At 40.4% G+C, this 25,900-nt stretch overlaps 3 protein-coding genes across 3 annotated transcripts; all 3 read right to left on the minus strand.

Annotated features, from left to right (window-relative positions):
- Window positions 1–5,389: 5,389 nt before the first annotated feature.
- LOC104427041 (2-alkenal reductase (NADP(+)-dependent)) lies at window positions 5,390–8,045 on the minus strand. The gene is made up of 5 exons (XM_010040195.3): window positions 7,660–8,045; window positions 7,187–7,364; window positions 6,325–6,491; window positions 6,154–6,236; window positions 5,390–5,977 (listed from the first exon to the last, which is right to left on the minus strand). The coding sequence occupies exons 1-5, from the start codon at window positions 7,888–7,890 to the stop codon at window positions 5,599–5,601; spliced, it is 1,038 nt and encodes a 345-aa protein (XP_010038497.1). The 5' UTR covers window positions 7,891–8,045; the 3' UTR covers window positions 5,390–5,598.
- Window positions 8,046–13,717: 5,672 nt separating this feature from the next.
- On the minus strand, window positions 13,718–14,500 carry LOC104434810. Its single transcript, XM_010047674.3, has 3 exons — window positions 14,182–14,500; window positions 14,011–14,092; window positions 13,718–13,880 (listed from the first exon to the last, which is right to left on the minus strand). The coding sequence occupies exons 1-3, from the start codon at window positions 14,351–14,353 to the stop codon at window positions 13,718–13,720; spliced, it is 417 nt and encodes a 138-aa protein (XP_010045976.2). The 5' UTR covers window positions 14,354–14,500.
- Window positions 14,501–15,066: 566 nt separating this feature from the next.
- LOC104427024 (benzyl alcohol O-benzoyltransferase) lies at window positions 15,067–17,660 on the minus strand. Its single transcript, XM_010040182.3, has 2 exons — window positions 17,126–17,660; window positions 15,067–16,137 (listed from the first exon to the last, which is right to left on the minus strand). Exons 1-2 carry the CDS (start codon window positions 17,564–17,566, stop codon window positions 15,202–15,204), a joined length of 1,377 nt encoding a protein of 458 aa, XP_010038484.2. The 5' UTR covers window positions 17,567–17,660; the 3' UTR covers window positions 15,067–15,201.
- Between the last annotated feature and the right edge of the window lie 8,240 nt (window positions 17,661–25,900).

The following is a 25,900-nucleotide window of genomic DNA, read 5'->3' on the forward strand; positions in this document are numbered from 1 at the left end:
AAGACATGCGCCAAACACGAACACAATCATTTCTAATAAATGATGTGCATATGCATGAGGGGTACATGTGATGTTTCAAAAATAGATTTGAAATCGCCGGTAAGGTTTTTAAGACAAGGTAATGTCTTGGCTATGATATGTATAATTGCTAAGGCTAGCTTGAGGCTTACATAAATGCACTCACAAGCATCGCAGGTATTTTAAATACAGTTCAAACCAAGAATTTCACAATGTCAAATCTAAGTTAAAAAAGATTTGAGGACATTTTGGACTAAGGAATATCTAGGCTATGGAATATATTTTATTGCCAAGGTTAACTCGGGGCTCGTATAAATGCACTCATAAAGCATCTCAGAAATTTTAAATATGGTGCAAATCATATTTTTCCTAAGTCAACTTAAGTATTGAAAAGAATTTTTAAAAATTTGCTTTTGAGGACATCACATGTACCGAAGTGTTTCAAAGTGCAATTTGGAAAGTCCATCTATTGAAAATTATTTGACAATGGAAATTGAAGAATTTTAAACAAATTTTATGAAGATGATATGTTCTAATACCATACACAAACTAGCCTAAAAGGCCTAACTAAGCTATCACAACCAAAGGCTTATAATAGGAATTTTCAGACCAAGCACAGAAAATTAGCAAAATTGGATAGTATCCATTGATGATCTAACTATGAAAAAAATTACTTAACATGCATAACATGATATGGAACAACTTTCATGAAGAAAGTTTTCCTATAAGAGCTAAGCATGATTTTATAAAAATCGAATAATGAGTAACAATGCATTAGAAAATTGACAAATCAGCATAACACCAAGTCATTGCAACTAAGATTTACCCTATGAAAGAAAGTCTAAAAATCACGAAATTTTACCACAACAAAGATAAAAGAGTAACAAACAAAATTTATTGAGAGATCAATTCAATAATCCCTACCAAAAAATTGAGACAAAAATGGAAAATGTCTATCTAAATAGGGGTAAAAATAGGAGTCCGAATTTAGATAATCATCTAGCCTTGAGTCGGCATGCGAAAATGCCATATGGTTCGATGTCAATATAAGATGATGTAAGAATTATAATGACATATTTGAAAATTTCTAAGTGTAACTAGCACGATTGTGACATGATTTTCACATACGAAATGGCATTCGATTATGGTGAACCACATATGCACATGATTAGCCATTAATCCTATATCAAGATCTGAAAGCATGCTTGATTTCGGTCATTTAAGAATGTGCACAAATCCAACAAAAAATTTGACATGCAGAATGAATGATGATACATATTTTCTGTTAAGAACTCAAAATCTAATTACGATCATACGAATGATGACGAAAACGACAAAATGGATGCACATCACTTGCCATCCTAATTGTGGCAGCACTCATATATGTTTACATATGCAATTGACATATTGAATGGCGATAAAATCATGCAAATCATATATCGATAGAAAGCACACGACATGTATTTCTTCTTCATGAAAGTTCTAAGGTCAAACAAGCTCATTTACATGCTTAATTTTGCCTAATTATGCCTTGGATTAGTGCATAATAGACCGACACACACTCAGATTTAAGAGGTTTGACCTACCAAAACATGTCCAAAAAATCTGAAAAAAATTACATGACGTTCTTAAGACAATTTGGAGCAAGTTTTATGAGACAAATTTGTCAAAAAAACCATCACAGAAGCTAGGAAAAAAAATAGCAAAATGCTAAGGCGGATTAAAAACAAAACCTAAAGAGCACCAAAAATTCTACGGAAATTGAGCAGATTGTAAAGTCTTTTTCAGGGGTCATATGTTGGAAGTTCAGGCCACGCAACCTATCGATTCGAAGGTCTCGGAATGCACTTTCTAAGTCTAGAAGGTCTCGAGTTGAAATAAGGCAATCTAAAACCTCGTTTTAGGCCCAACAACAAACATGTCATAGAGATCCAAAAATTGCAGATTTCCATCCCAAAATCACATAATCAACCATAAATCATCTTCAACCTTCATTCGATCTCAGCAAGTTAATGATCTACTCTATCAATCATGTATCTAAGCATCTATATAATCCTTAAATGCGAATTCTAACACTAATTAGTTATTATAACCTCGCTTCATCATATTCGAGCTTAGAACACCAACTTTCTATGCGATTTTTTCAATTTTTGACTCGATCGGACGAATCAATAATCACCGGAGTTCGATCTAACCTTCGAGGGATGGATCGGGGATGCCTCAAGCCACCTGAGGGCTGGCTGAAATGCTGGTTTGCAACTATTACAGATCGGTTTGGGGACCGCCACAGCTAAATTGGACCACCGGAGGAGATCTAGCGATCCATCAGCCAAGCTCCGATCGTCCAGAGGTCAAGGACAATTTGAGGAGTAAATTAGAGTTGATTTGGTGACAGCGGCACTACTTTTGGCCACCTATTTCGCCTAGGAGCAACATCGGTCCAATTGGACTGGTCTTCAACTGCCGCTAAAAGAGCAAGCCACCAGAGTTATTCCGGTGACTTTCTGTCTGAGCCCAGACAACCAGCTGTTTGAGGACACATCTAGTGACCGATCGGCAGTGATCGATTTACCTGAGAAAGCCATCGAGGCGCCAGTTCAGGTGGCTGATCTGAATGGGAGCAAGATCGACAACAGCGTCGGTCCTTGAAGTAGCACTAGAAAAGCTGCTGGGCGAGAGAAATGGATGTTGGCCAAGACTTTGATGGATAGCGATGGGGATGGAAGGAGATTTAGGAAGCTGATCGTGGCTGAGATGTCGCCAGTAGAGCTCTAGCGAGTGCCAATTGAGTGCGATGGAGGGGGCCGGTCTGCGTGCGAAGAAGAGAAGTGGAGAGAGAGGAGAGCTGGATGGGAAAACATCTAGAGAAGAGAGAGATTTGATCTGAAGAGAGAGAAGAAAACTTGCAAAAATGAACCCTTTCATTTTGGAGGGAAAAATGATACTTACACTACCCCAAGTCGATTGATTTCAACTATCGATTCGATCTAACGATCAAAATCCTAATCTAATGGGCAAATCATTATTTTAAAAGTCTAATCATCATTAGGAGGTGTTGAGTAATCGATCAAATGAGCCTGATTTGTGAAAATCCGAGCTTAAAACAAGAATTGCACCTAAGGGCCTAATTAGGGTTTAAATTGTAAATCATAGAAAATTGAGGGTGCATGAATGAAATTGGCACAGTGAGGGTCTTAGAATTGATTGTTGGAGGTCCAGAATTGACCGACAAGGGGCCAAATCGGCCTAACCCGTCGACGGTAGGTGGGATCAGTCAAATTGGTTCAGGCCGATTTGACCGGTTTTAGCTAGTTCATGCATTTGTGACTCTTATGGATTCAAAATTTATACAATTTGGTTTGAGATAACTTGCACGATTTGAGGAGAAATTGTCCGATTTTGATTTAATTAAGCCAATTAAACTTCATAAATGTGATCTATGAACCCTCTATTGACTTATTTGATTGATTATCACAAAAAACAATGGATTAAAATCACGGATACTTAAGATTGAGTCTAAAGAGCTAAAATAAGCAAATTTTCAATTCATTTGCTGAAATTGCAAATTAATTAAAATTGAATTCAATTAATATTGCAATAGACCTATTTAACTAATTGCTCATGTGTAAGATCGCCTAATGCATTCAAATTGTTTTTGAATTGAAGTACTGAGACTTAGACTAAAATGAATCAGGGTCTAATATTAAAATTAGACCTAGATTCATGTATTAAACCCTAGTCTTGAATGAGTCAACCTAAATTTCACCCATTGAAGCTTAATGGTTCGATTTTCGTACCTTCAAGAGAGTGAAATCCCTCAATCCAGGAGATTCTAATGTGAATTGGTCAAAATTGACTTCGGATTCTTAAGAAAATAAATGGACAACAATTACCTGTTCGCAAGTCATGAAGAATTTATTTTGACGTCCTAATTAGGGCCTAAAATGGTTGTTTGCCTTTAGAAATGGCAATTCGTGAAATTAAATGCACGATCGAATTTAGAATAGTCTCTAGACTAAATGTTATAAAAGGAGCCACATCTAATTACGGCTAAAACAAAAGTAATTTTATTTTTAGTTGATTTAGAACCTAAAATCGAAAAATTCGAAAAACAAGATTCTTAATCGAATTTTGTGAAATTTTTGACATGCAAATCAAATTGACACTAAAAAGAAATGTTTTGTGGATTTTTTTTTTTATTTTTTTTTTTAGTCAAAAGATTTGACCAATAGTCAATCTTTTAGTCAACTTTTCTAAAATGTTGATTTTTGAGCCAATTTTTAGATTTTTGAAAAATTGACTCGAGAAAAGTGAAATTAAAGCTAAATGGATTTTTTTTTTTTTTTGGATAAAAAGCCAATTTTTGACCTAAGGTTAACTTTTAGTTAAAGGGTTGATAAAAAAGTTAATCCAAAAATCAACAATTTGACTTTTTGAATTTTTCTCGAAAATGAAAGAACTAAAAATTCAATTTAAAATCTTTAGCAAAAAAAAAATTAAAAAATAAATAAATAAAAGGTAATATAAAAATAAAATGAAAATTAGTTTGGTGGACGAAGTTATGGAAAACGGTTTCCACTTTTGAAAAATGGAAAACATTTTTATCAATTTTGAAGGCTTTTTTTTTTTTTTTCTAATAATGGAAACCGTTTCCCTTGATTAGTTTATTTTCCATAAAAGGAACATCGGAAAATTCGGAAAATATTTTTAGAAAGTTATTTTCTATGAAACGAATGGAACCTAAGTTTTTGTTTTGAAAGATGAATTTTTACGTGAGTAGATAATGTACATTCCACTTGAGGTTGGTAAATTACCCACTCTGGTGTTCACCTACTTCCTTTCAAACAGAACTAGATTGTTAGGTGTTTATTTCACTGGTAGGTGACTGTCTTCATTACTATTTTTGCTTCCAGTGGTAAATCTATAGAAATGAATAAACAAATTGATACCTCACTATTCCATTATTTTGGAAGAAGAGAAAGAAGATGTGAGGAGGAGGGATGGAGAAGAAATTCTTGCCCATTTCTCCTCAAAGGAAGACCCAGGTATATATGATTTCATCCTCTTGATTTCAGACCTTTCGGTACCAAACGTGGGATCCCTTCTTTTTCTGCGCGAGTAATGTGCATCGCATGAGCCTTGACTTGGCTGTTCCTTTTCAGTGTTAACAACACTTGTTTTACTTGGTCTAAATGAGGGCGTTTCTCAACATGATCTTGGTGAGATGATAAGCCTCAGGGTACATCATCTTTTTCCAATAGGTGATTTTCGCATGCACCTGGATCCCATTAAATTCAATCGGAGGTCAGGCATAGAGTCTGGAATTTTCCAAAACCCAGTTGCGTTGCCATGTACTCGAGACATGACCAGCACCCAAGAAAGACTATGCTTTTCCACCAGTATTTAAAGTGGCTCAATGTTAAAGTATCAGCATCGGAAAGATGGAGTTGGAGTGATCTTATGCCCGGCTCACCAGTACTTTGAGCCCGAACTGGGAAAGGAAAAGATTCTGAACATGGTGCTTGGATGGGATAGGCCCTCACACTTTTTCCCTAGTTTCTACCAAATTCATTAGCCATCCTATGGACTGGCAACATGAATGACCTGCTTGCCGACATTTCTACCTGAAAACAGGCCAACGAACGCAGCCGAAGCATGTTCCAATCCACGAACCGTGTCTTCCATATAAGTGATCTTCCCCTGCTTGTAGTATTCCGTGACTTGATTGAAGAAGAGGGGAAAGAGGTGCAAGTAGTCGCTTTGCAGGAACCCCTGCATCCTGATGCGCTTCGTTATCATATTGAACAAGTTGTGGATACCTTGTGGATCGGTTTGACTATGCTGTGATACCATGCCGCAGACTGCAATGCGCCCACTGACACGCATGTTGAGAAGTGCAGCATCCAGCATGTCTCCCCCCACATTATCAAAGTAGATGTCAATGCCTTGAGGAAAGTACCTGTTAGCCCACCATTTATTGTTTAGCCACTCGTTTGAAAAGACAAGGAGGAGGAACGTACATAAGTATCTATGATCTTTCCCAGGAAGTATATAAGGAAAGACGATCAAGATGATTTGTCCACACTTAGCCTGTCAACAAGCAACAGAAGCAATGCAAATGCTAGTAGCACTGACCTCTTCAAGGCCGCATCCAGGTCTGGCTCTTCTTTATAGACAAAAGCTTCATCAAATCCAAGTTTATTCTTCAGCAAGTCGACCTAAACAGTTTGTACTTATGAGACGTTTCTCTCTGCAAGCTGCAGTTAAAAGAATGACACTGTAATTTCCATTGACTAACAGACTTACCTTTTGGCTTGAGCCAGCACTTCCAACTACATAGCAGCCATGCAGTTTAGCAAGTTGGCCAACAAGATGTCCAACTGCTCCGGAAGCTGCAGAGACGAGGACAGTATCTCCTTTTTTAGGGGAGCATATCTCGTGAAATCCTACATATGCAGTAAATCCTGGCATACCTGCATAAAATCTATTATTTAGGAAACACGAAGAGGGTTGTGCTACCATGAAGAAGCTTTTGCTAACTATACACCAGGGAATTTTTTATGCTATGAAAATTTGCCACATCATTGAGTTGAGTATAGTTTGTTTCATTAGACATACCATGAGAAATTGATAAAACTATTTGCACAATGGGATTCCACCAAATACTGTAATAAACAGCGGCTACTGGAAACTATGCTCTAAAACAATTTGCACCTGTATGAAGATTACAATTGCACATTTGATGGCAATTTCGAACACTCTGAACAAGTCATTCAACTTTTTAAACTTTAAATATTGACCTTTAGCTGCAAATTCTACTGAAAATGGTATCAATATTCAGGTGTTGCTGAAGTGACGATTTGACTCAGAATTTGGTTGATTATAAAACTTAAGGTAACATTCATCCTACGCCAGGATCCCGATACTTTTTGATAAGGGAAGTTTCTGATGGTAGCATCCCAAAGATCGTGTATCAAGCAAAATTATCTAAGAGTCTTGCAGGTGAATGCAATGTGGCTTTAAAAGTAGACTAGATAAGAAAGGCTCCACTAGTATCGTTTACAGGGGCTCTTTACCTATCAATGAAAAGTTATCCTGAGAAATGTATCAGACAAACTCGTTTGAGAGATGCTTCATGCAGTAAGCAGGTATAGTAGGAGAAACATACCGAGAAGGCCCAGGTGATATGACAGAGGGACATCATGTTGCTCGATTTTTCTCAACTGGTTAGTCTTCCTTATCAAGCTGTATTCTTCCCAGCCAGTGAACCCTGCAACTATATCCCCAGGCTTGAAGTCTGGATCATCGGAATCAATAACCTTGGAAACACCGAATCCTTCGATGGGCTGCACCGGGTAAAATGGTTGGTGGATTACAAATCCCCAAGTTGAATTTGTAAAATATAGGCAGATGATTACGAAACAAGTACAACGCGGTGACTCCACATATAGTGTTTCGCCATTTCATAACAAGGAGGGGTCCGGTCTCCATTTGGAGACGAGCAGTGGATGAATAAAGTTAGGAGGACCGATTCCCACCAATAGAAAATTATGTGGCTGCTGAACTTATGATATTGCTATGGAACGCGAGAAGAGAGCAGGAGCAAGAAGAAAGCAAGGACACAGACCAGGGAAAATGTACCTGACCAGGAACGAAAGGGGGGATATAAGAAGTGCGGGAATCGCGCATTCGTCCCCTCATGTAGGGGTCGCAAGAGAGGTAGAGATTCTTGACCAGGAAAGCACCTGATCCTGCAGGCGCCTTGAGACCGCCGCTGATTCTTCCCACCTTCAACTCCATGTCCGTCTCCCTTGGAGCCCTCTCTATGAACCCCTTGAATATCACTTGCCTGTTCTCTACCTGTTGCTCCATGCCCGTCGCTCCAATCGGTCCTAGACCACCTCTATTCAGCTTGCGTTTGAGTTGCACAATCCACAGTTCACAACTACAGTCCTGAAGCCCTGTAATGGCAAGTTTGGTTGAACCCAGAATTTCAGGCTAGAGAGAGAGAGAGAGAGGACACTATCATATTCATCTGGACATGTGAGTGCTGTCAGCGGTAGATGTGGCGGCGTGGCCCACACGTCAGGTGCGGAATAATGCCCATCAGAGCAAGATGGTTACGAGGAATTCAATGTCCAATTAATGTGAAGGTCAACTTGGGGTGTTAGGCTAATTAATCTTCGAACCTTGTATTTTGTTGGAATATAATACGCGGAAACGATAGGATTTTACAATTTATGTCAATGCACAAACTCAAGAAAAATAAACGAGAAATAATAAGGACACTAGAAATTTATGTGGTTCAGTTCGAATATTGGTACTTATGTCCACAGGGAGAGCTGATAGCAAATAACCCACTATAATCGAAAAATTAGAGTTTACAATTACTCACTCACGCACTCGAGTGTTTTTCATATCTAGATTTAACCAAAAACCCAAAATGTTTATAATAAATAACTCACTTTATATAAACTCACTGCACAAAAATTACCGTACATTCAAGCTCAAAATATAATGCTCTACGTACGCCTGATTTGCTCAAAATATAATGATCTACGTACGCCTGATTCGCGTACATACGGATTTGCGTTCTTCTTTCTTGATCGTGCAGCGCTCTTCAAACGTTCTTTATGAGCGGCTTTGTCTTCTTCGTAGGGCTTCAGCAACTCCGCCAGAAAGAAGATGTGCGTGTTATGTTTTATATGTGCCCAAAGGTCAAAAGTTTGACTTGGGCCCACGTCTTTTGGCTCTACGTGCAAGGGCTTCTTTCTTTCTTTTCATTGGCTAAAAGAAACCCAAACTTGGAATATTGTGCCCAAAATCAAATATTTGACTTTGGGCCCCACCATGGATAATCTACAGAGTGATTCTACTCCCCTAGATAATAGAGGAAATCTTTATTTTATTTTATTTCCTCCTTTGTACAGCTATAAGAAGTCCAAGAAAAGAAGGGATTCTTTATCCAATTTAAAATTTACTTAGGAAATTTTTATCAACAAATTCGATTAAATAAATTGTTATCTAAATTGAAACTCGAGACATTAATTTAACAATTCTCCATATTGGCTCGATATTTGAAGCCAAGTTATAGTGCTCATCATCCATACTACTTTCTCAATGCCTCGACGGGTGCTCATTCTCCACAAATGCCAATAAAGCTCAGCTTTGCCAAAGGAACATAAGTCATCATGTATGTCGGGTTATATGCTATAGCAATCTTTTTTATAATAACATTACCCTTAGCTAAGACATCTCGGATGAAGTAGTACTTAATATTGATATGCTTCGTTTGCTTGTGATAAACTGGATCATACGCTAAATATATCGCACATTGGTTATCACAGTGTATATCTACACTTTTCTGTTCTATCCCAAAGTCTAAAAGCAAACTTTGTAATCATAAAATAGGGTAGGATGTGGTAGGATGTGAAAAATGGGCATGTAAAATAAAAGAAAATAAAATAAGTTAAAGCCCAACTTTCTTTCTCAAGCCCTTTAACTTAATTTTTCAATCCAATTGTCTCACTATTGCAGTAGGTGCAATCAAACAGAAGTAAAGAAGAGGAGAGGCGAGCCGGCAAAACCAGAGCTTCAGGAAACCGTGTTCTCCATAAAACAAAAAGGAAGAAGAACAAAAAAGAGAGAGGAAAAGAGAGAGGAATCGCGACAGAGAAAAGGCGAGCTTTTAGTTAAGTAAGCCATGGACACTTCAATAGGCCAAATCTGTTAAAGGACATATAATGAACGCACCTTGATCATGTTTAACATCTTTTTCAGATGTTGCTTTATAGTTTAACCATGAGCCTTCATGTACGAGTCAAATCTTATAGTGAGCTATCTCAGTTTGGTCACTAATGTATAACTAAATCTCGCTGCCAATGCTTCCCACATCTCTTTAGCATTCTTAAAATACCTGAACTTTCGCATGACATTATTCTCCATGCTACTTAATAACATGATGCGAGCAAGCAAGTTCTTTCTTTTCCATGTAGTAAATGCATACTTATCTCTTTTGTGTTGAGTAGTGTTTTCATCTTCAAGCTCTTCCATAACCAAATTAAGAGTTTTTAATGTCTCTTGCTTTTCTAGCACATAATGGATTTTCATATGTTATATTTTATAATGATCACCGTTCAGCTTGCCTTCTTTGTTCAATTCAGCGACTATGCTTTAAGTTGTTGAAGCTATTAAATCTGAATATATCAGACACACATGCACGAATTATTAATGCCTATTATTTATGCATCTATTTCGCATAAACTAATCATATTAATGAATAATTTTAAATAAGATTTCGGAATCAAAAGATCACGATTGTTTCCAATCATCATCCAAAAATCCCAAATTGAAATTGTCATTAATATAATTTTTTATGCAAAAGAAGTTCTTTATAGCTACTAAAACTTCTTTAAGTACCAACAAGAATCAATAGTAACAAAAGCAATTGACATTGAATATCCATTAACTTAAAAAACACATTTTTACATAATGTAATCAATACATCAAAAGACACAACAACATCAACATGGAAGAAACTATCTATATGAGATATCCATAAAACATCCTAAATAAACACAAATTCAACTATGCCAAGTTAACTTATGAACAGGAAAGACTTATAAAAAGTTTTAGTAGAACAAGAAAGACTTATAAAAAGTTTTAGTAAACTTAAGTTCCCTCTTTAGCAACTAAAGGAAGATAGATAAAAATCTCTTAGGGTTTCTCCCTTGCACAATCATTCCCCGCCGAGTTATACTCATTACTAGGGTCGAAGTCTTTGTGGCCTCAATCCTATAGTATTCCTTCAAAGAAACCATTGCAGACTTTTTATAATTTGGAACCACGTTGCAACACTACTTGCCATTCAAATAGAAGAGTACTAATAAGGGACTGCACCATCTCAAAAGCTAGCATGGGATAACCATTCCAGATAATGTCTTATATCATCTTATTGACCTTAACCACATGTTCCATTATGTTACCACTTTCCTATTGATAATCAACCAACTCAGCTATCATCCTTGCAAGTCTAGCCATTTGTCCTTCTGACAATGTGCAAATAGGTGTACGCATGTGACATCAAGCCATTGTTTTTGCAACAAATGCAAAACAAAATTGGATTACACATAATCCATAATGAATATAATTGAAAAACACATTTTATGTTTTTTTTTTTGTCAACGATCAATGGCCATGGTCAATGGTCAATGGACAATTGAGTTGGGTCAACCGGTTGGTGAGTCATCAGGTTGGGCCAATTGGGTCCGGTTAGACCAATCGACCCAACTGTTGGCTGATGTCACAATGGTGTTTGCATGCGCCAGCGGTTCTGCACCCGCTGCACACGTGCGACGTACGTGCCTGGTACCCCGCTGCTTTCGACAGCAGCGTGTCCGGCATGCCACCCATCAATTTTCTCGTCTCGACGAGAACTTCGATTTTGTACTTTCAGAAACAAATTTTGGTTTAGGGAAATTCGAGAAAGGGGGGTCGAACAATATATCGGGTGTCGGGATTTCCACCCTTGAACGTTTGCTAGCTTTGTTTCTCAAATTTCGGCCATAAAACCAATTATAAACAACAACAACGATTGGGAAACAACAACATGATACCAATGACAAAAACGGATTTCAAAAGAAAAAAGGATACTTGAACTATTGAATACTAAAACATGAAGGCGGAAACAAGCCCAAGGATACATGAACATCGATTGAAAGACACATCACCAAAACGGACGTACCTTATTTGCTATGGATTAAACAATGTCATAGTCTCGAGAGGGATCAATTGAAGCCTTTGAGTTCCTTTTTTGAGAGAGGATACACCAACAGTGAAACTTGAAGAATGTATATTCTATTTTTCAGTCAACATTCTTTTTAATACAACAGTTTATTTTATATAAAAATAGCCGCCCTCTCTCTTATGGGCCTGGTTTGGCTTAATATGGGCGGACAAGCTCGGCTTGGCCGAACATATTTTATAAAAACCCATCAGAGATGTTAGTGTTGCTTAAAAAGAATCATAAGGACTACCAAATTGAAGTATACGGTAGAATACGAGTGTTCGTCGTCTTAAGTTTCAGAACCAAAATAAAAATAGGCAGTACTAGGGGTGTCCACATTTTCATATTAGTCACTCTTCATTCTTGAAATCAAACAAGAAATTTTACCATGTTTATTACCATTGGTAAATTGAATTCTGCGACATTGATAGCATGATACAGTCCAAAACCCGGTCTTCGTTTCTGATGGTTTGAGGCGTCGTGTCCCGTCCATTGAACCTCAAGTCCCAAACCTTGTTGGGGGCAGAGCATGAATATCCACTCGGTTCATGGGAAACCAGTATTTGGTCCAGCAGGCTTGCCTGCTTTTCGAGCATTCATTACTTTCTCCACCATCCTACTCCCTAGTAATACCTGTGAACCGTTTCTTGTTTGAATGGTGCCCCTCAGACGAGACTGCGAGGATGGTGCCATATTCCCTGTGACATTTCCGGATTTTGGTTCCGGTTTCCGACCCCTGGTCACACTTAGCGAGCATGACTGTCTTCTTTGAGTTGCAGAGGGTTCTGGTGGTTGATGAATTACTGATGATTTTGCATTATTGCTTGGCCGACCACGTGATGTAGATGCCGGACGATCTTTTCGGAGATTAGAGGGAGTTTCATTGGAGAAACCTGGAAACTGTGCGGGTATCGTCGATCTTGTTGGAGGCAACACGGCTCTCTTATTGTTAATATTGATTGGCTTAATTGCATTAGATTCTGCTCCCACAGATTTGGCAACGCTGCTGAAACGACCGTATCTGTTGCTCACACTCGCAGGCTTTGAAGCATTGGGAGCTGCATCAGTCTCTTTGGCAAGTACCAGCTCTTGAGTCATCTTCTGGTTCAGAATAAATAAGGCCGGGGACCCACTAGTGTGATCAGCTGAAGAGACACTGTTCTTTTGGGTTACTGATGCAGATGCTGGGGGAGTCTTCGGCTTGTTTCGTGGAGACTTTTGGGTTCCGTTGGTTTCTTCTCTCCCACCCAAAATTCCTGCAAACTGGTTATGATGTCATGAGTCATCAGGCTTCTAAACTCGACATTGTGAACAGTATAATCATTTGATCCCAGCATAGTACAAGGGGGTTATAGTTGCGCAATAAGATAACTAGGTGAGTTTAACGTTGGTTCCAGAAATTGAAACTGGTGCTACTTCTCACACGAGAAGTCAATAAAAAGTGAACTTTATGCTAGAATGTTTTGTCGATTTTTTTTAGGCTTGTGAAGATGACTCGAAATAGATTGCCATGTCATTTATTAGTTAGTTTCTGGCAGCGGATCTTAGGTGTGGCATTGTTCTCCATCAAATTCAATCCGACACAAGCTGCATGGCATTATACATTGTTGAGGCGAATAGTTCCTGTTTAGCTACTTACCATAAAAGCGACTATCTTGTGTGTGCATTTTGTCAGCAGAAGACTAGCTACATGTTTGGAAAAGTTCCCAGAACCTTAGTAAAGTGAACTGGCAAAATCCATGCGCTCGAATCAAATAAAACCATCCGTGCATTCTGTGCATCATGCTTTTGAAAAATCAGTTTAATGTGAAGTGTATTGCCCTCATAGCTCATGTCAGAATATTCGTGAGGCTGCAATTTGAAAATGGTTTACATATTGTCCTGCTTCCAGCAGGCATGCACGGAATAAAAAAGTTACGGTTCAATATAGAAAGCTGAGATGGCCGTTGTCATTGATAGTACCATTACCCGTGAAAGAGGCTGCAAAATCGGTATTTCCCGCTGCATTGGGTAGTCCACTGCATTAGCTTCCATCTCTAATGAAGGGAACAGAGGAGTTGCCGGGGGGGTCTTCAACCTTAAAAAGAGTTCAGCAGCATCTCATGATCCACAATTTGTATGAGCAATTGAAGAGGGCACATATAGGAATGTTGTTAAAACGCAAAGGATGGTTGAGAAGGGAAGGAAGGAAGGACGACTGAACGTACCAGTCGTAATCATTCTTGTCATTCTCGGCAAGGAACTCACTTTTACCCGAGGCGGTTCTGTGGATAGGCAGAGGATAGTTGCCTGCATCCAGATCGAGCCAGAGTGTGCATAATTCAGAGTCTTACACACAAGCACAAAACCCAAGTGTCCATGCAGAGGGGGCCAAGTACCTGGGATCCCATTGGGCTCGAACTCATTGGAAATGGGCAGGAGGAGGTTCATGGTGCGGTCCTTCTCGCGGCGGTGCAATTCCCGGAAAAGGAGGAGGTCTTCATCCTTGTTATCGTTGTGGCCATTCTTGGGAGGTGGTCTGGCGCCTCGGTTCGATCTTCTGGTGTCCATTTCTGATGCTATGTAATTCCTCAGCTGTGCTTGGTGTATGGTCAAAGCAGAAGGTTTATACGCTTTGGAGAGGCCGGCAGTTATTGGAATAGTTCAAGGTAGAGAGAAGCCAAAGGGCAAAGACAAAAGCCATTGGGGGAAGCAGGAGGAGGCTCGGTCAACCTCAGGTCCACAAGAAAAAGGGAGGAGATGCCTTGGTGACATTTGGACACATTGAATTGGAATAATGCATGAGACAGTTCCGGCCATCCCTCCCCCACAACCTCAGCTCTGTGCACATAACTTATCATTTCTTAGGAGAAGGTTTTTTTTTTTATTTATTTGTAAATTTCCCAAAGTAAAATGAAAAGCTGCTAACTTTCCTAATTTTTAAAATAAAAAGTCGGCATAAAACACTTTCCATAAGCAGCCACGAAATGGGGACTGCATTGGTGTCAGCACTAGGACCCTGTTTGTGCAATAATTTCATTCACATCATTAGCTTATTGAATAAAGTTCTTGTTGGATTTATACAACACGTGAATACCTATACCTTTCGATAAAAATCACTGTTCATATATCAACTCTAAAGACTCGATACGGTTCTTGCCCATGCTTTTGATCAATTTCTATCTCGGGACTTACATGGGATCTACTAGATCCAACGGTGGAGATAGCGCATTTTAATCAATTCACAACTGCAAACCGACAGATTAACGTGGGCAAAAGCTGAATTACGGGAAAGCCTTGTTCTCATTTCAATAGTAGAGCAGCATGTAGATTACCAGTTCTCACTCCCATACAAGAAAAGGTAAAAACGAGAGATCATCACACCACATGAAAATGAAATTTGCCTAGGCGGATACAGTTCACAGGGAAGAAATGACAAAGGTTGACTTGTTGGTGTTAGTGCTGGGCGGTGGATCCTTCAGCAAGGCGTCCAGCTCCTGCACGAATATTCGCATGGCCGGGGCCGGCAGGCACACCGGGACGACGATGCCATTCTCGCCCTCCCGGTTCCTGAAGGGGATGTAGAAGCTGGCCACCCCGGGGATGGCCCCGACTCCCCCCTTGGCCGGGCCACCGTACACCGGCTTCCCCCAACCGAAGTCCACGTTCCCGAACCCGGCCTTGGTCGTGTCCGACACCAGGAAGGACCGCACCACCGTGAAGTGGGGCCTCCCCCTTAGCACCATCAGGTCCGCCAGGGACCTCATGTACTCCTCCGTCACGTCCGCCTTGGCCTTCTTCACCAGCTCCAGCGCGTATCCCAGCGGGTTCTGGCACAGCTTGTCTGCCCTTGTCACCGCCACGGGGAACGCGAAAGCATTCCCGTAGTACCCGGCCGGCAGGGGCGGGTTAAACTTGGTCCGGGCGTTTCCGATGCACAGCACCCGCACCTCCTCCTCGGGGTCGGGCTGGATCGCGATGGTGCGGCATCGCCAGAGGCACGCGGTGAGGACCTCGAACGTGGAGCTCGCGCGCTGGTGGGGAGGCACCCGGCTGCGGAGTGCAGACATCTGGGCAGCCCCGAAGAAGAAGGAGCGGTGCTCCATGTCATCGAGCGGGATGAGGGTCCCCTTGGTGTCCTCCACCTGCTCGTACTCCCGGTGGGTGCACGTGATCCGTGGCGGGTCTCGGGCGTCCAGCAGCTCCCGTTGCCACACAGGGAGGACCGAAGGGGCGTCGGCGCCCTTCGCCATCTCCCCCACCGCCGTCATGAACTGGACCAGCCCCGCAGCGTCGCTCATCGCGTGGTTGAGGCGCACAGCAAAGATGAAGCCCCCGCACTTGAGACGAGTCACCTGCAACACACCATCACGACGTCGCTCCGCACGTCAGCACTCGCTGACAAAACCCCCATCACATCATTTACTATATCGATTCAAACCAGCAACATCAGCTCAGATGTGGATTCTCCAAATTCTTACATCCAAGAAAGTTTAATAATTAGTCATATTCCCAGGTGGGGCTCGGTACTTGAGCTCCCTTTTGGATTCCACAATCTTTGGTTGGGGCGTGGTTCACGAAATGCACTGTGCATGATTTTTGCCCATTCCTTGTCCTGTTGCTAGAAAGGCCGCGGGGCCACCCCACTCCCGACATCGAAAAGAATTTTCTATGGACGGCATTTTTTTTTCCTACATAAATTGATTCTTATGATCGAAAACTCGTGATCGGTTCTCTTTTTTGAGATGGTTTATATTTTGATAGTTCGAACTTTCAAATGACGACAGCCAACCCGATCATGACGAAGATAGAACGTGCCATGTTAGCCTTTAAAAGGACAAACTTGTGACTTTCTGAGTGGACTCTATCGTGTTCTGGGGATCTGCTAAAATCCCAAGCCGAGCAACAAAGGACCCATTTGAAAATCCGAGACGACGACGACGCATGGGCACCGTATGTACTACTAATCGGTCGTGAACTTTTATTTACAAAGCGTTTTCTCAGAGAGAAACGGTGCAGGGAAGTCATGATGGAGCATGCAGCTCTAACGGAGTTCATGGAGATCATCGACCGACCGACCCTTTTTGGCAAACGAAAGAAGAACCTCGGACCGACCTTTGCGGACGGCGGACTCCTTTCGTGTGCGTGAAAATTGGAACAGGGCCGCTCGCGGTTTGGATGGGAGAATCTCTGTGTTAAGTGAAGTGATGTTTCTCTTTTAGAGCCTTAAATTTTTCGAGCACGAGGAAAGCCACACGTCGTGGAACCTCACTTTCCGGCATGCGCATGGTCTATGATGTTTCTCTTTTTAAGTGTCAAAAGACGGGGTTTCATGTGCAGTACCTGAATGAGCAAGACAGGGGCGTCGAGGACGGCGGAGGAGCCGGGGACGTCGAAGATGAGCTCCTCCAGGCAAGGGAAGGGAGGCTGGAGGGCGTCCCCGAACTGGTCGAGGGTGACGTCCGCGTCAGCCTCCACGAACAACACCCCTTCCTCGTTGCAGTCCACCACCAGCTTCCGGCTACCGGGGAGCTCCCTCAGGCGGCCCGCGAAGGGGTAGTAGAACACCAGCGCCCTGGCGAGCCCCTCTCGGATGGCACGCGCCGGGTCCCGCCCGGACCCGTCGCCCGGGTAAAAATGGATAGCAGGGATCTGGAACCGGAGGCCCTCCTGGTCGTCGACGTCCGACAGCCTCTTGTGCTCGCGGGGCGTCGGCCTCGCCGGACGGACCAGCTCGGCCTCGCATCTCCGCACCTTGAACACCAAAGAATCCTGAGGCGCCATCGTCCGTCTCCAACCTGATGATGATGGCTACTACGCACTAGTGCAGATATGATGGCCTATAGGAATTGTGCGTGGCGCTTGTGAGCTTCCATCGCTCGCGCTCTTCTTATATATATCCAGGGAGCGCGAGTGGCAGGCGCGAGTGTATGGAGAGGCGGGCCCGACCGACAACTTCGTTGGCTGCTTCATGTGCGACTTTTGACCATTAGCGAGTGGCTTTTGTATAATTGAGGGAAAGTTCCCTCCTACTTGCTCGGTTGCTGCGACCGCTTTTCCGTTTGAATTGACCATTTTTTGACTCTTGGTACCATTTCCTACCCCACAGGCCAGAGATATTTCCGTCCCGAATCTGAACGATCGAACGCGTGGACTGCTGTGAATCAAGGGCGTTCGTAGGGATCACAAACCCAAGCTTAATCGATGTCAGGACCTATAAGGTGTTTTGTGGGTTTTCAATTAGCTCTGAGTCTCCAAGTACAATTTACATTATTTCCTAGCTCAGAAACCTGAAATCATCCCCGTTCTGAGTTTAACAAATCTAGTGTAAACTACTCTGAATCATGGCCATCTATATAGATTAAAGACCCGATCTAAATCGATTTGCTAGACCTATCAGGAATTTTGTGGGTTTTCAGTTAACTCCGAGTCTTCACTTACGATTTACATTATTTCCTAGCTCATAAGCCAGAAATCACCCCATTCCGACTTTAACAAATCGGGTGCAAATTGATCAGAATCAAGGTCATCTATATAAATTAAAGACCCAAGCTTAATCAATGTCAAGTGTTTTGTGGGTCTCTAATTAGCTCCAAGTCTTCACCTATAGAAGCGAGTTTAACCAATTTACATAATTTCCTAGCTCATAAGCCAAAAATCATTTCGTTCTGGGTCAAATAAATAGAGTGCAAATTGCTCTAAATCAGGGCCATCTATATAGACCAAAAACCCAAGCTTAATCAATTTATAGAACCTTTAGGGTATTTTGCAGGTCTCTAGCTAGCTTTGAATCTTCACATATCAATGCTTCCAAATTCCCCATCAAGAATGTCACGGATTAAAGATATCAATGTACATATTGATAACTCGCCAATCAAAGATGTGGTATCAACCTTGGGAATCCGATGTTACTTTGCACGTACGTCCTTCATGGCCCTCCTCCCGTATCCATCGACCCAATTTCCCTATACAAATCAAAGGCCCGAATTTAATCGATTTACAAGTCCTGTAAGGTGTTTTGTCGGCCTCAAGTTAGCTGTAAGTCTTCAAATTTCCCTCCGACCACATCACCCATTTAAAGTCGCATATGAAAAATATCTATGTAATGAAAGGCGTGATACCGACCCTGGCCTGCGCGCTTTCGTGCTTCACGACCCTCCTACCTCTCGGCTCCACCGACCTACCGAACCTCCCTACTTCAAGTCCTTCTCAGTCCACACTGTCCACACTGTCGCTGGTAGACCGGACTGGCTTAAATTTTTGATATCCTATTTAATTCCCGCCACACTAGTTTCACGCATCGGAATCGCCTAACGACTGCCTGCCCTATGAATTTAAAAATCTCTCCCCCCCTAATGTATTTTAGTAGCAGCAGCAGATCAGCCCGTCGTCTTTTGGCCATTAAAAAAAGAAGACAACAGGTCTTGGTCGTCGTCTCATTAGCATTTGTTTTTCATGTGGTTAGGAAGGAGGTCGCCGTCGTCTGAGCAATGGGATCTGATTTTTTTTTCTGCGCCCCAAAGTCTCGGTCACCAGGTTAATGCATCACTTGGGGGGAGACTTTACTGACTCTTCCACCAACCGAAGTCGCCGCTCAACTTCCACCGAAATTACCTCGATGGATCCGCCAACGCCATCGCCATCGCCCGAGCTGGCTTCGTCTCGGACGGAGAGGGGACCCTGTTCCAGGATCTTCCTGCTCGACGGCTAATGTGAAGTGGGCTCACCGGCCACGCGTCCGTGTTACACAACTTAAGTAATGTCTTTTCGTTGTACGCTCTGACTCTTCAAGTCCAAACAAAGCGGCGAGCTCTTCCTCACGTCAACTGCCTTTCACCTTACATTCCATTCCAGAGCACAATATCATTGCTTTACGCATGGAGGCATGGAAATTTGGCGCAATAAGAACGTTTATTTTGCGCCGAATGAAGGATAATTTTTTTTTTATCGCCCATGAAATTGATTAGACATAAATTATTATTAATGATGAATATATTTTTCATTGACTAATTATTTCAAGTGACGCAAGCCAACTAGTTTTAGAAAAATATATTGCAAATTATTCATTTTTCAGAAAATAAATAGAACTAAAAGACGACATTTTGTTATACGAAACAAGTGGCGAGCTCTACTCATGTCCTTTTCACCTTACATTCCATTCCAGAGCACAATGTCATTGCTTTACGCATGGAGGTGTGGAAAAATAGCGCAATAAAAACGTTTATTTTGCGCCAAATGAAGGAATTTGTTTTTTTATTGCCTATGAAACTGTTTAGACATAAATTATTGTTAATGATTAATATATTTTTCATTGACTAATTATTTTAAGTGACACAAGCCGGCTAGTTTTAGAAAAATATATTTCAAATTATTCATTTTTCAGAAAATAAATAGAGCTAAAGACGACATTTCGTGGTACAAAACAAGCGGCGAGCTCTACTCATGTCCTTTCACCTTACATTCCCATTCCAGAGCACAATATCTTTGCTTTACGCATGGAGGCGTGGAAATTTGGCGCAATAAAAATAGGGTTAATACCCTAAAAAACCCCAAACTGGTACACATGTGACAAATTTACCCAAAACTATTTTTTTGACCATGAAAAACCCCAAACTAATACACTTGTGACAAATTTACCCCGACTAACCATAAAAAACCTTAAACTGGTACATTTACGATAAATTTACCCTAAACTAATTTATTTGACCGCAAAAAACTTCAACATGGTAAAGTTGTGACAAATATACCATCCGCTAAATTAGATTAATACCACAAAAAAATAAAAAAAATTGTAAACTGTGACAAACGATGCGTAAAATCATAAATCGATATATTAGTCAATTGTCACGTGTAATTTAACTTAATAATTTGACAATAAAATTTAACGAAAACTAATAGAAAGTAAATTTGTCACAACTGTACTAGTTTGGGGTAAATTTGTCAAAGGTATACCAGTTTTGAATTTTTGGTGGTCAAAAAAATAGTTTGGGGTAAATTTGTCACAAATGTACCTGTTTGGGGTTTTTCAGGGTATTAACCCATAAAAATATTTATTTTGCGCCGAACGAAGGATAATTTTTTTTTATCGCCCATGAAACTGTTTAGACATAAATTATTATTAATGATGAATATATTTTCATTGACTAATTATTTCAAGTGACACAAGCCGGCTAGTTTTAAAAATATATATTTCAAATTATTCATTTTTCAGAAAATAAATAGAGCTAAAAGACGACTTTTCGTGGTACGAAACAAGCAGTGAGCTCTACTCATATCCTTTCACCTTACATTCCCATTCCAGAGCACAATATCATTGCTTTACGCATGGAGGCATGGAAATTTGGCGCAATAAAAACGTTTAATTTGCGCCGAATGAAGGATAATTTTTTTATCGCCCATGAAACTGTTTAAACATAAATTATTATTAATGATGAATATATTTTCATTGACTAATTATTTCAAGTGACACAAGCCGACTAGTTTTAAAAAATATATATTTCAAATTATTTATTTTTCAGAAAATAAATAGAGCTAAAAGACGACATTTCATGGTAAGAAACAAGTGGCGAGCTCTACTCATGTCCTTTCACCTTACATTCCCATTCCAGAGCACAATATCTTTGCTTTACGCATGGAGGCGTGGAAATTTGGCGCAATAAAAATATTTATTTTGCGCCAAATGAAGGATAATTTTTTTTTTATCGCCCATGAAACTGTTTAGACATAAATTATTATTAATGATGAATATATTTTTCATTGACTAATTATTTCAAGTGACACAAGCCGACTAGTTTTAAAAAATATATATTTCAAATTATTTATTTTTGAGAAAATAAATAGAGCTAAAAGACAACTTTTCGTGGTACGAAACAAGCGGTGAGCTCTACTCATATCCTTTCACCTTACATTCCCATTCCAGAGCACAATATCATTGCTTTACGCATGGAGGCGTGGAAATTTGGCGCAATAAAAACGTTTAATTTGCGCCGAATGAAGGATAATTTTTTTTTATCTCCCATGAAACTGTTTAAACATAAATTATTATTAATGATGAATATATTTTTCATTGACTAATTATTTCAAGTGACACAAGCCGACTAGTTTTAAAAAATATATATTTCAAATTATTTATTTTTCAGAAAATAAATAGAGCTAAAAGACGACATTTCGTGGTAAGAAACAAGTGGCAAGCTCTACTCATGTCCTTTCACCTTACATTCCCATTCCAGAGCACAATATCTTTGCTTTACGCATGGAGGCGTGGAAATTTGGCGCAATAAAAATATTTATTTTGCGCCAAATGAAGGATAATTTTTTTTTTTATCGCCCATGAAACTGTTTAGACATAAATTATTATTAATGATGAATATATTTTTCATTGACTAATTATTTCAAGTGACACAAGCCGACTAGTTTTAAAATATATATATTTCAAATTATTTATTTTTCAGAAAATAAATAGAGCTAAAAGACAACTTTTCGTGGTACGAAACAAGCGGTGAGCTCTACTCATATCCTTTCACCTTACATTCCCATTCCAGAGCACAATATCATTGCTTTACGCATGGAGGCATGGAAATTTGGCGCAATAAAAACATTTATTTTGCGCTGAATGAAGGATAATTTTTTTTATGGCTCATGAAACTGTTTAGATATAAATTATTATTAATGATGAATATATTTTTCATTGACTAATTATTTCAAGTGACACAAGCCGACTAGTTTTAAAAAATATATATTTCAAATTATTCATTGTTAATGTACTAGCCATGTGCATACATGTCAGTCCTAATTTGTTCATGTTTTACTTTAATTTAGAAACACATTTTTCATGTGCACAAGCCATGTACTTAGGTGCTATGAGGGAATTAATTTTTTTTTACTTTCATAAATATTATATTATTTCTTAAAGATCTCATCATGTGTACTGTAACCCACATTTTTCAACTTGTCATGTACCGAAGATTATAATTTGAAGATATCGCATTTTTTTTTAACGACCACAAACACGCATACGAAATAAAAAAATTTCCTTTGAGAAAAAAAAAAGCATATTTATTTTCGGTCAATGATTACATATGTTAAGAGAGGGTTAGTAGTTCGAGTGATATCGTGAGCAGATCTTTAGCCAGTTTCTATCTAGAGCATTTAGCATCTTATGTGGAGAAAACTTCTCACTTCGAAATAAGAACAATATGAGTATTATAATTTTTGTATAACTTTCACTTAAAAGTGTCATAACTTATTTTTTGCTTACTTAAGTACTACAAATTTAAAAAAATCGGTCAATTATGTATTACTGATGATTTGCCTTGCCCAAAAATCGACGTGGCCTTAAAATAAATTAAATCATCCAACATGGCGTGTCGACAAGCTATGTACTCAGGTGCTATGATGGAATTTATTTTTATTTTCATAAACAGTATATTGTTTCTTAGAGATCTCACAATGTGTATTGTAACCCACAATTTTTCAACTTGTTATATACCTAAGATAACCTAAGATTATAATTTGAAGATATATATATTATATATATAATATATATATATATAATATATATATATAAAGGCATATTATTTTCGGGCAATGATTATACATGTTAAGACGGGGTTAGGAGTTCGAGTGATGCCGCGCGAGCGGATCTTTAGCCAATTTCTATTTAGAACATCTAGTATTATCTCGTGTGGGGAGAACTCCCCCCTTCTAGCATGCTAGCGGAGATAATATAGTGATTGGTTCATCAACCGTAAGCCTTTGGATCACGGGATGGATTATTGAGTAATTATAATTCAACATATATTTCGCAGCAGCATGAGATCTTCAAAGAAACACCCAAGAGAGTAAATGCATCGGTCGTCCCTCTCCACCTTTTTTATACAGTAAAAAGGAGACGTATCATTCAATTAATACTATGAAATGGAAAATCCAAACTTAATAGATAACATTACGTCAAACAAATTTCACTGCTAGTGTCTTGAAGCATGTAATATACATGTATGATGCGATAAAATCAAATAGTTAGATCTGGTTCATTAAAAACGAGTCAAGTATAATAGTGTGTTTTATTTTCCCACATTTGGTTCGTTTGGGAAAATGAGTTAATGAAAAATATTTTCCTAATCAACGGAAAATTTATGTTAAAATGTAGGAAAGTGATTTGCTCTTTGACAAACCGAAAAACATTTTTCAAAATATGATTAGGTATTAACCCTTCACCTCGAAACTTTACGCTTAAGTACAAAAACCCCCACTACCTAAGCCTGAATCCATTGAGGCCAGGCTTGAACTCTTGGTGCTCATACTTGGGGCCCGTTTGGTTCGGCTTTTGGGGAATGTATTTGCCAAAATGCAAATACCTTTGGGTGAATGGGGTTTTTCGAAATGCAAATATCGTTTGGTAAAATTTGCATTGAGATACAACTTTGAAGTCCGGCCACCGGATCGCCGAATCCGGCGGATCCGGCGGTCCGCCACGGATCTCGCGACCGGATGGCGAGCGCGACCCGGCGACCATCGCCCGAGGTCACGCGACCCCGGCGACGGCGCCCGAGGTCGCGTCGCTGGGTCGCGCGACCTCGGGCGGCGCCCGGGTCGCACGACCCGGGCCATCGATGCCCGAGTCGCGCGACCCGCACGTCGCCCGAGGTCCAGCGACGGTCGCTGGGGTAGGGCGACCCTCAGGCGGCGGTCACCGGCGCGCGGGACCTCTCGGCCGACGGTGGTCGGCCTCCGTGCGGTGGTTTTCCTCGCCTGATGAACAGTACCCTCGAAGATGAATAGTATCCAAACTTGCATTCTCAAAATACAACTTCCCAAAGTACCTCCAGGACCTCCATTTGGCTAAAGGCCCTTAGAGTCACTTGGAGATGCAATTGCATCTTGCCAAAGTCGCCCAAAAAACCGAACCAAACAGGTTTGCATTTGGCTAAGGGACTTTGGAGTCCAAATGCTCATCCCCAAAGCTGAACCAAACAGAGCCTTGATGCCCCAGCACCCATGTCTAGGTCTATAAAGGTAGTACTTGTGTCCTCAAAAGTCGAGCTATGGTCCCTTGCACTCAGCCCAAGTCCACAAATGCTGTGCATAGGCTCTTGGTGCTTGGGTTTGGGTCATTGGTTAATGAAACACTCGTTATTTTTGAAGTATTTTTTAAAAAAAAATCAAAATTTAATTATTTTTATTTTTATTTTTTATTTTGTTTTTGTTTCTTCCTTGGCTGCTGGTTGCTGATCGTGGCCATAGTTGGCGATTGACAAGTGAGCTTGCGCCTTGCCGGCCCACTTGCCTGAGGCATGATTCTCCGTTCAAGTTCATTGTCGTCCACATGAAACCCTCTGCTTCTTCCATCATTGGCCTCGTTCAAGCTCAAGTGGACGATCGACTTGCAAGGCCTTGAGCTTGCCATGACTTGGCAACCTTTGGTGAGGCTTGAGCTCGCTAGCCTCGAGGAGCTCAACCTTGCCGAATCTGGTGAGGTGAAGCCTCACTCGAGCTTAGCTCGGCTCGGCTTGTAAGAATCTAATGAGCTCGAGCCTTGCTAGCCTAGTGCAAGCTTGTCCCTCTCAAGTCGGTTGAGGACAAACTGATAGAGGAAGGAGACAGGGATGGTGGTGAGGAAGCAAAACACAGGGACAGAGATGCCGATGGCACGGGCCATGGAATCCATGTCGAGCTCCATGGTGGTGGTGGTGGTGGTGGTTGCATCGGAGTTAAGGGTGAGCATATCGAACCGACCAAATCGGGAACTGCTTGGATTGGACTAGACCAAATGATTTGGTTCGGTTCTCGAGGACGTCAGTCTGGTTCTTGATTCCATAAAAAGGGAATTGAAGATTTTTGATCCAGTTCCAACTTCAAGAGGGAATTAGATCGGACCGGACTGACACTTTTTTAAAATATTTTTTAATTTATGAAAAATAGCAATAAATCCTAAAATAGTAACAATCTATGTAGCACTGACACAGACACGCGACACGCGACACGCGACACGTGACACGACACGCCAATATGTTATTTCTCAAAAAATAGAGAATTCCGACATATTCCGACATGTTATGTATATAAAAATATATTTATATATATGCAAAAATAAATAAATAATAATAAAAAGAGCATAGA

This window comes from Eucalyptus grandis, chromosome 2 (assembly GCF_016545825.1).
Source record: "Eucalyptus grandis isolate ANBG69807.140 chromosome 2, ASM1654582v1, whole genome shotgun sequence".
Classification (NCBI taxonomy): Eukaryota; Viridiplantae; Streptophyta; class Magnoliopsida; order Myrtales; family Myrtaceae; genus Eucalyptus; species Eucalyptus grandis.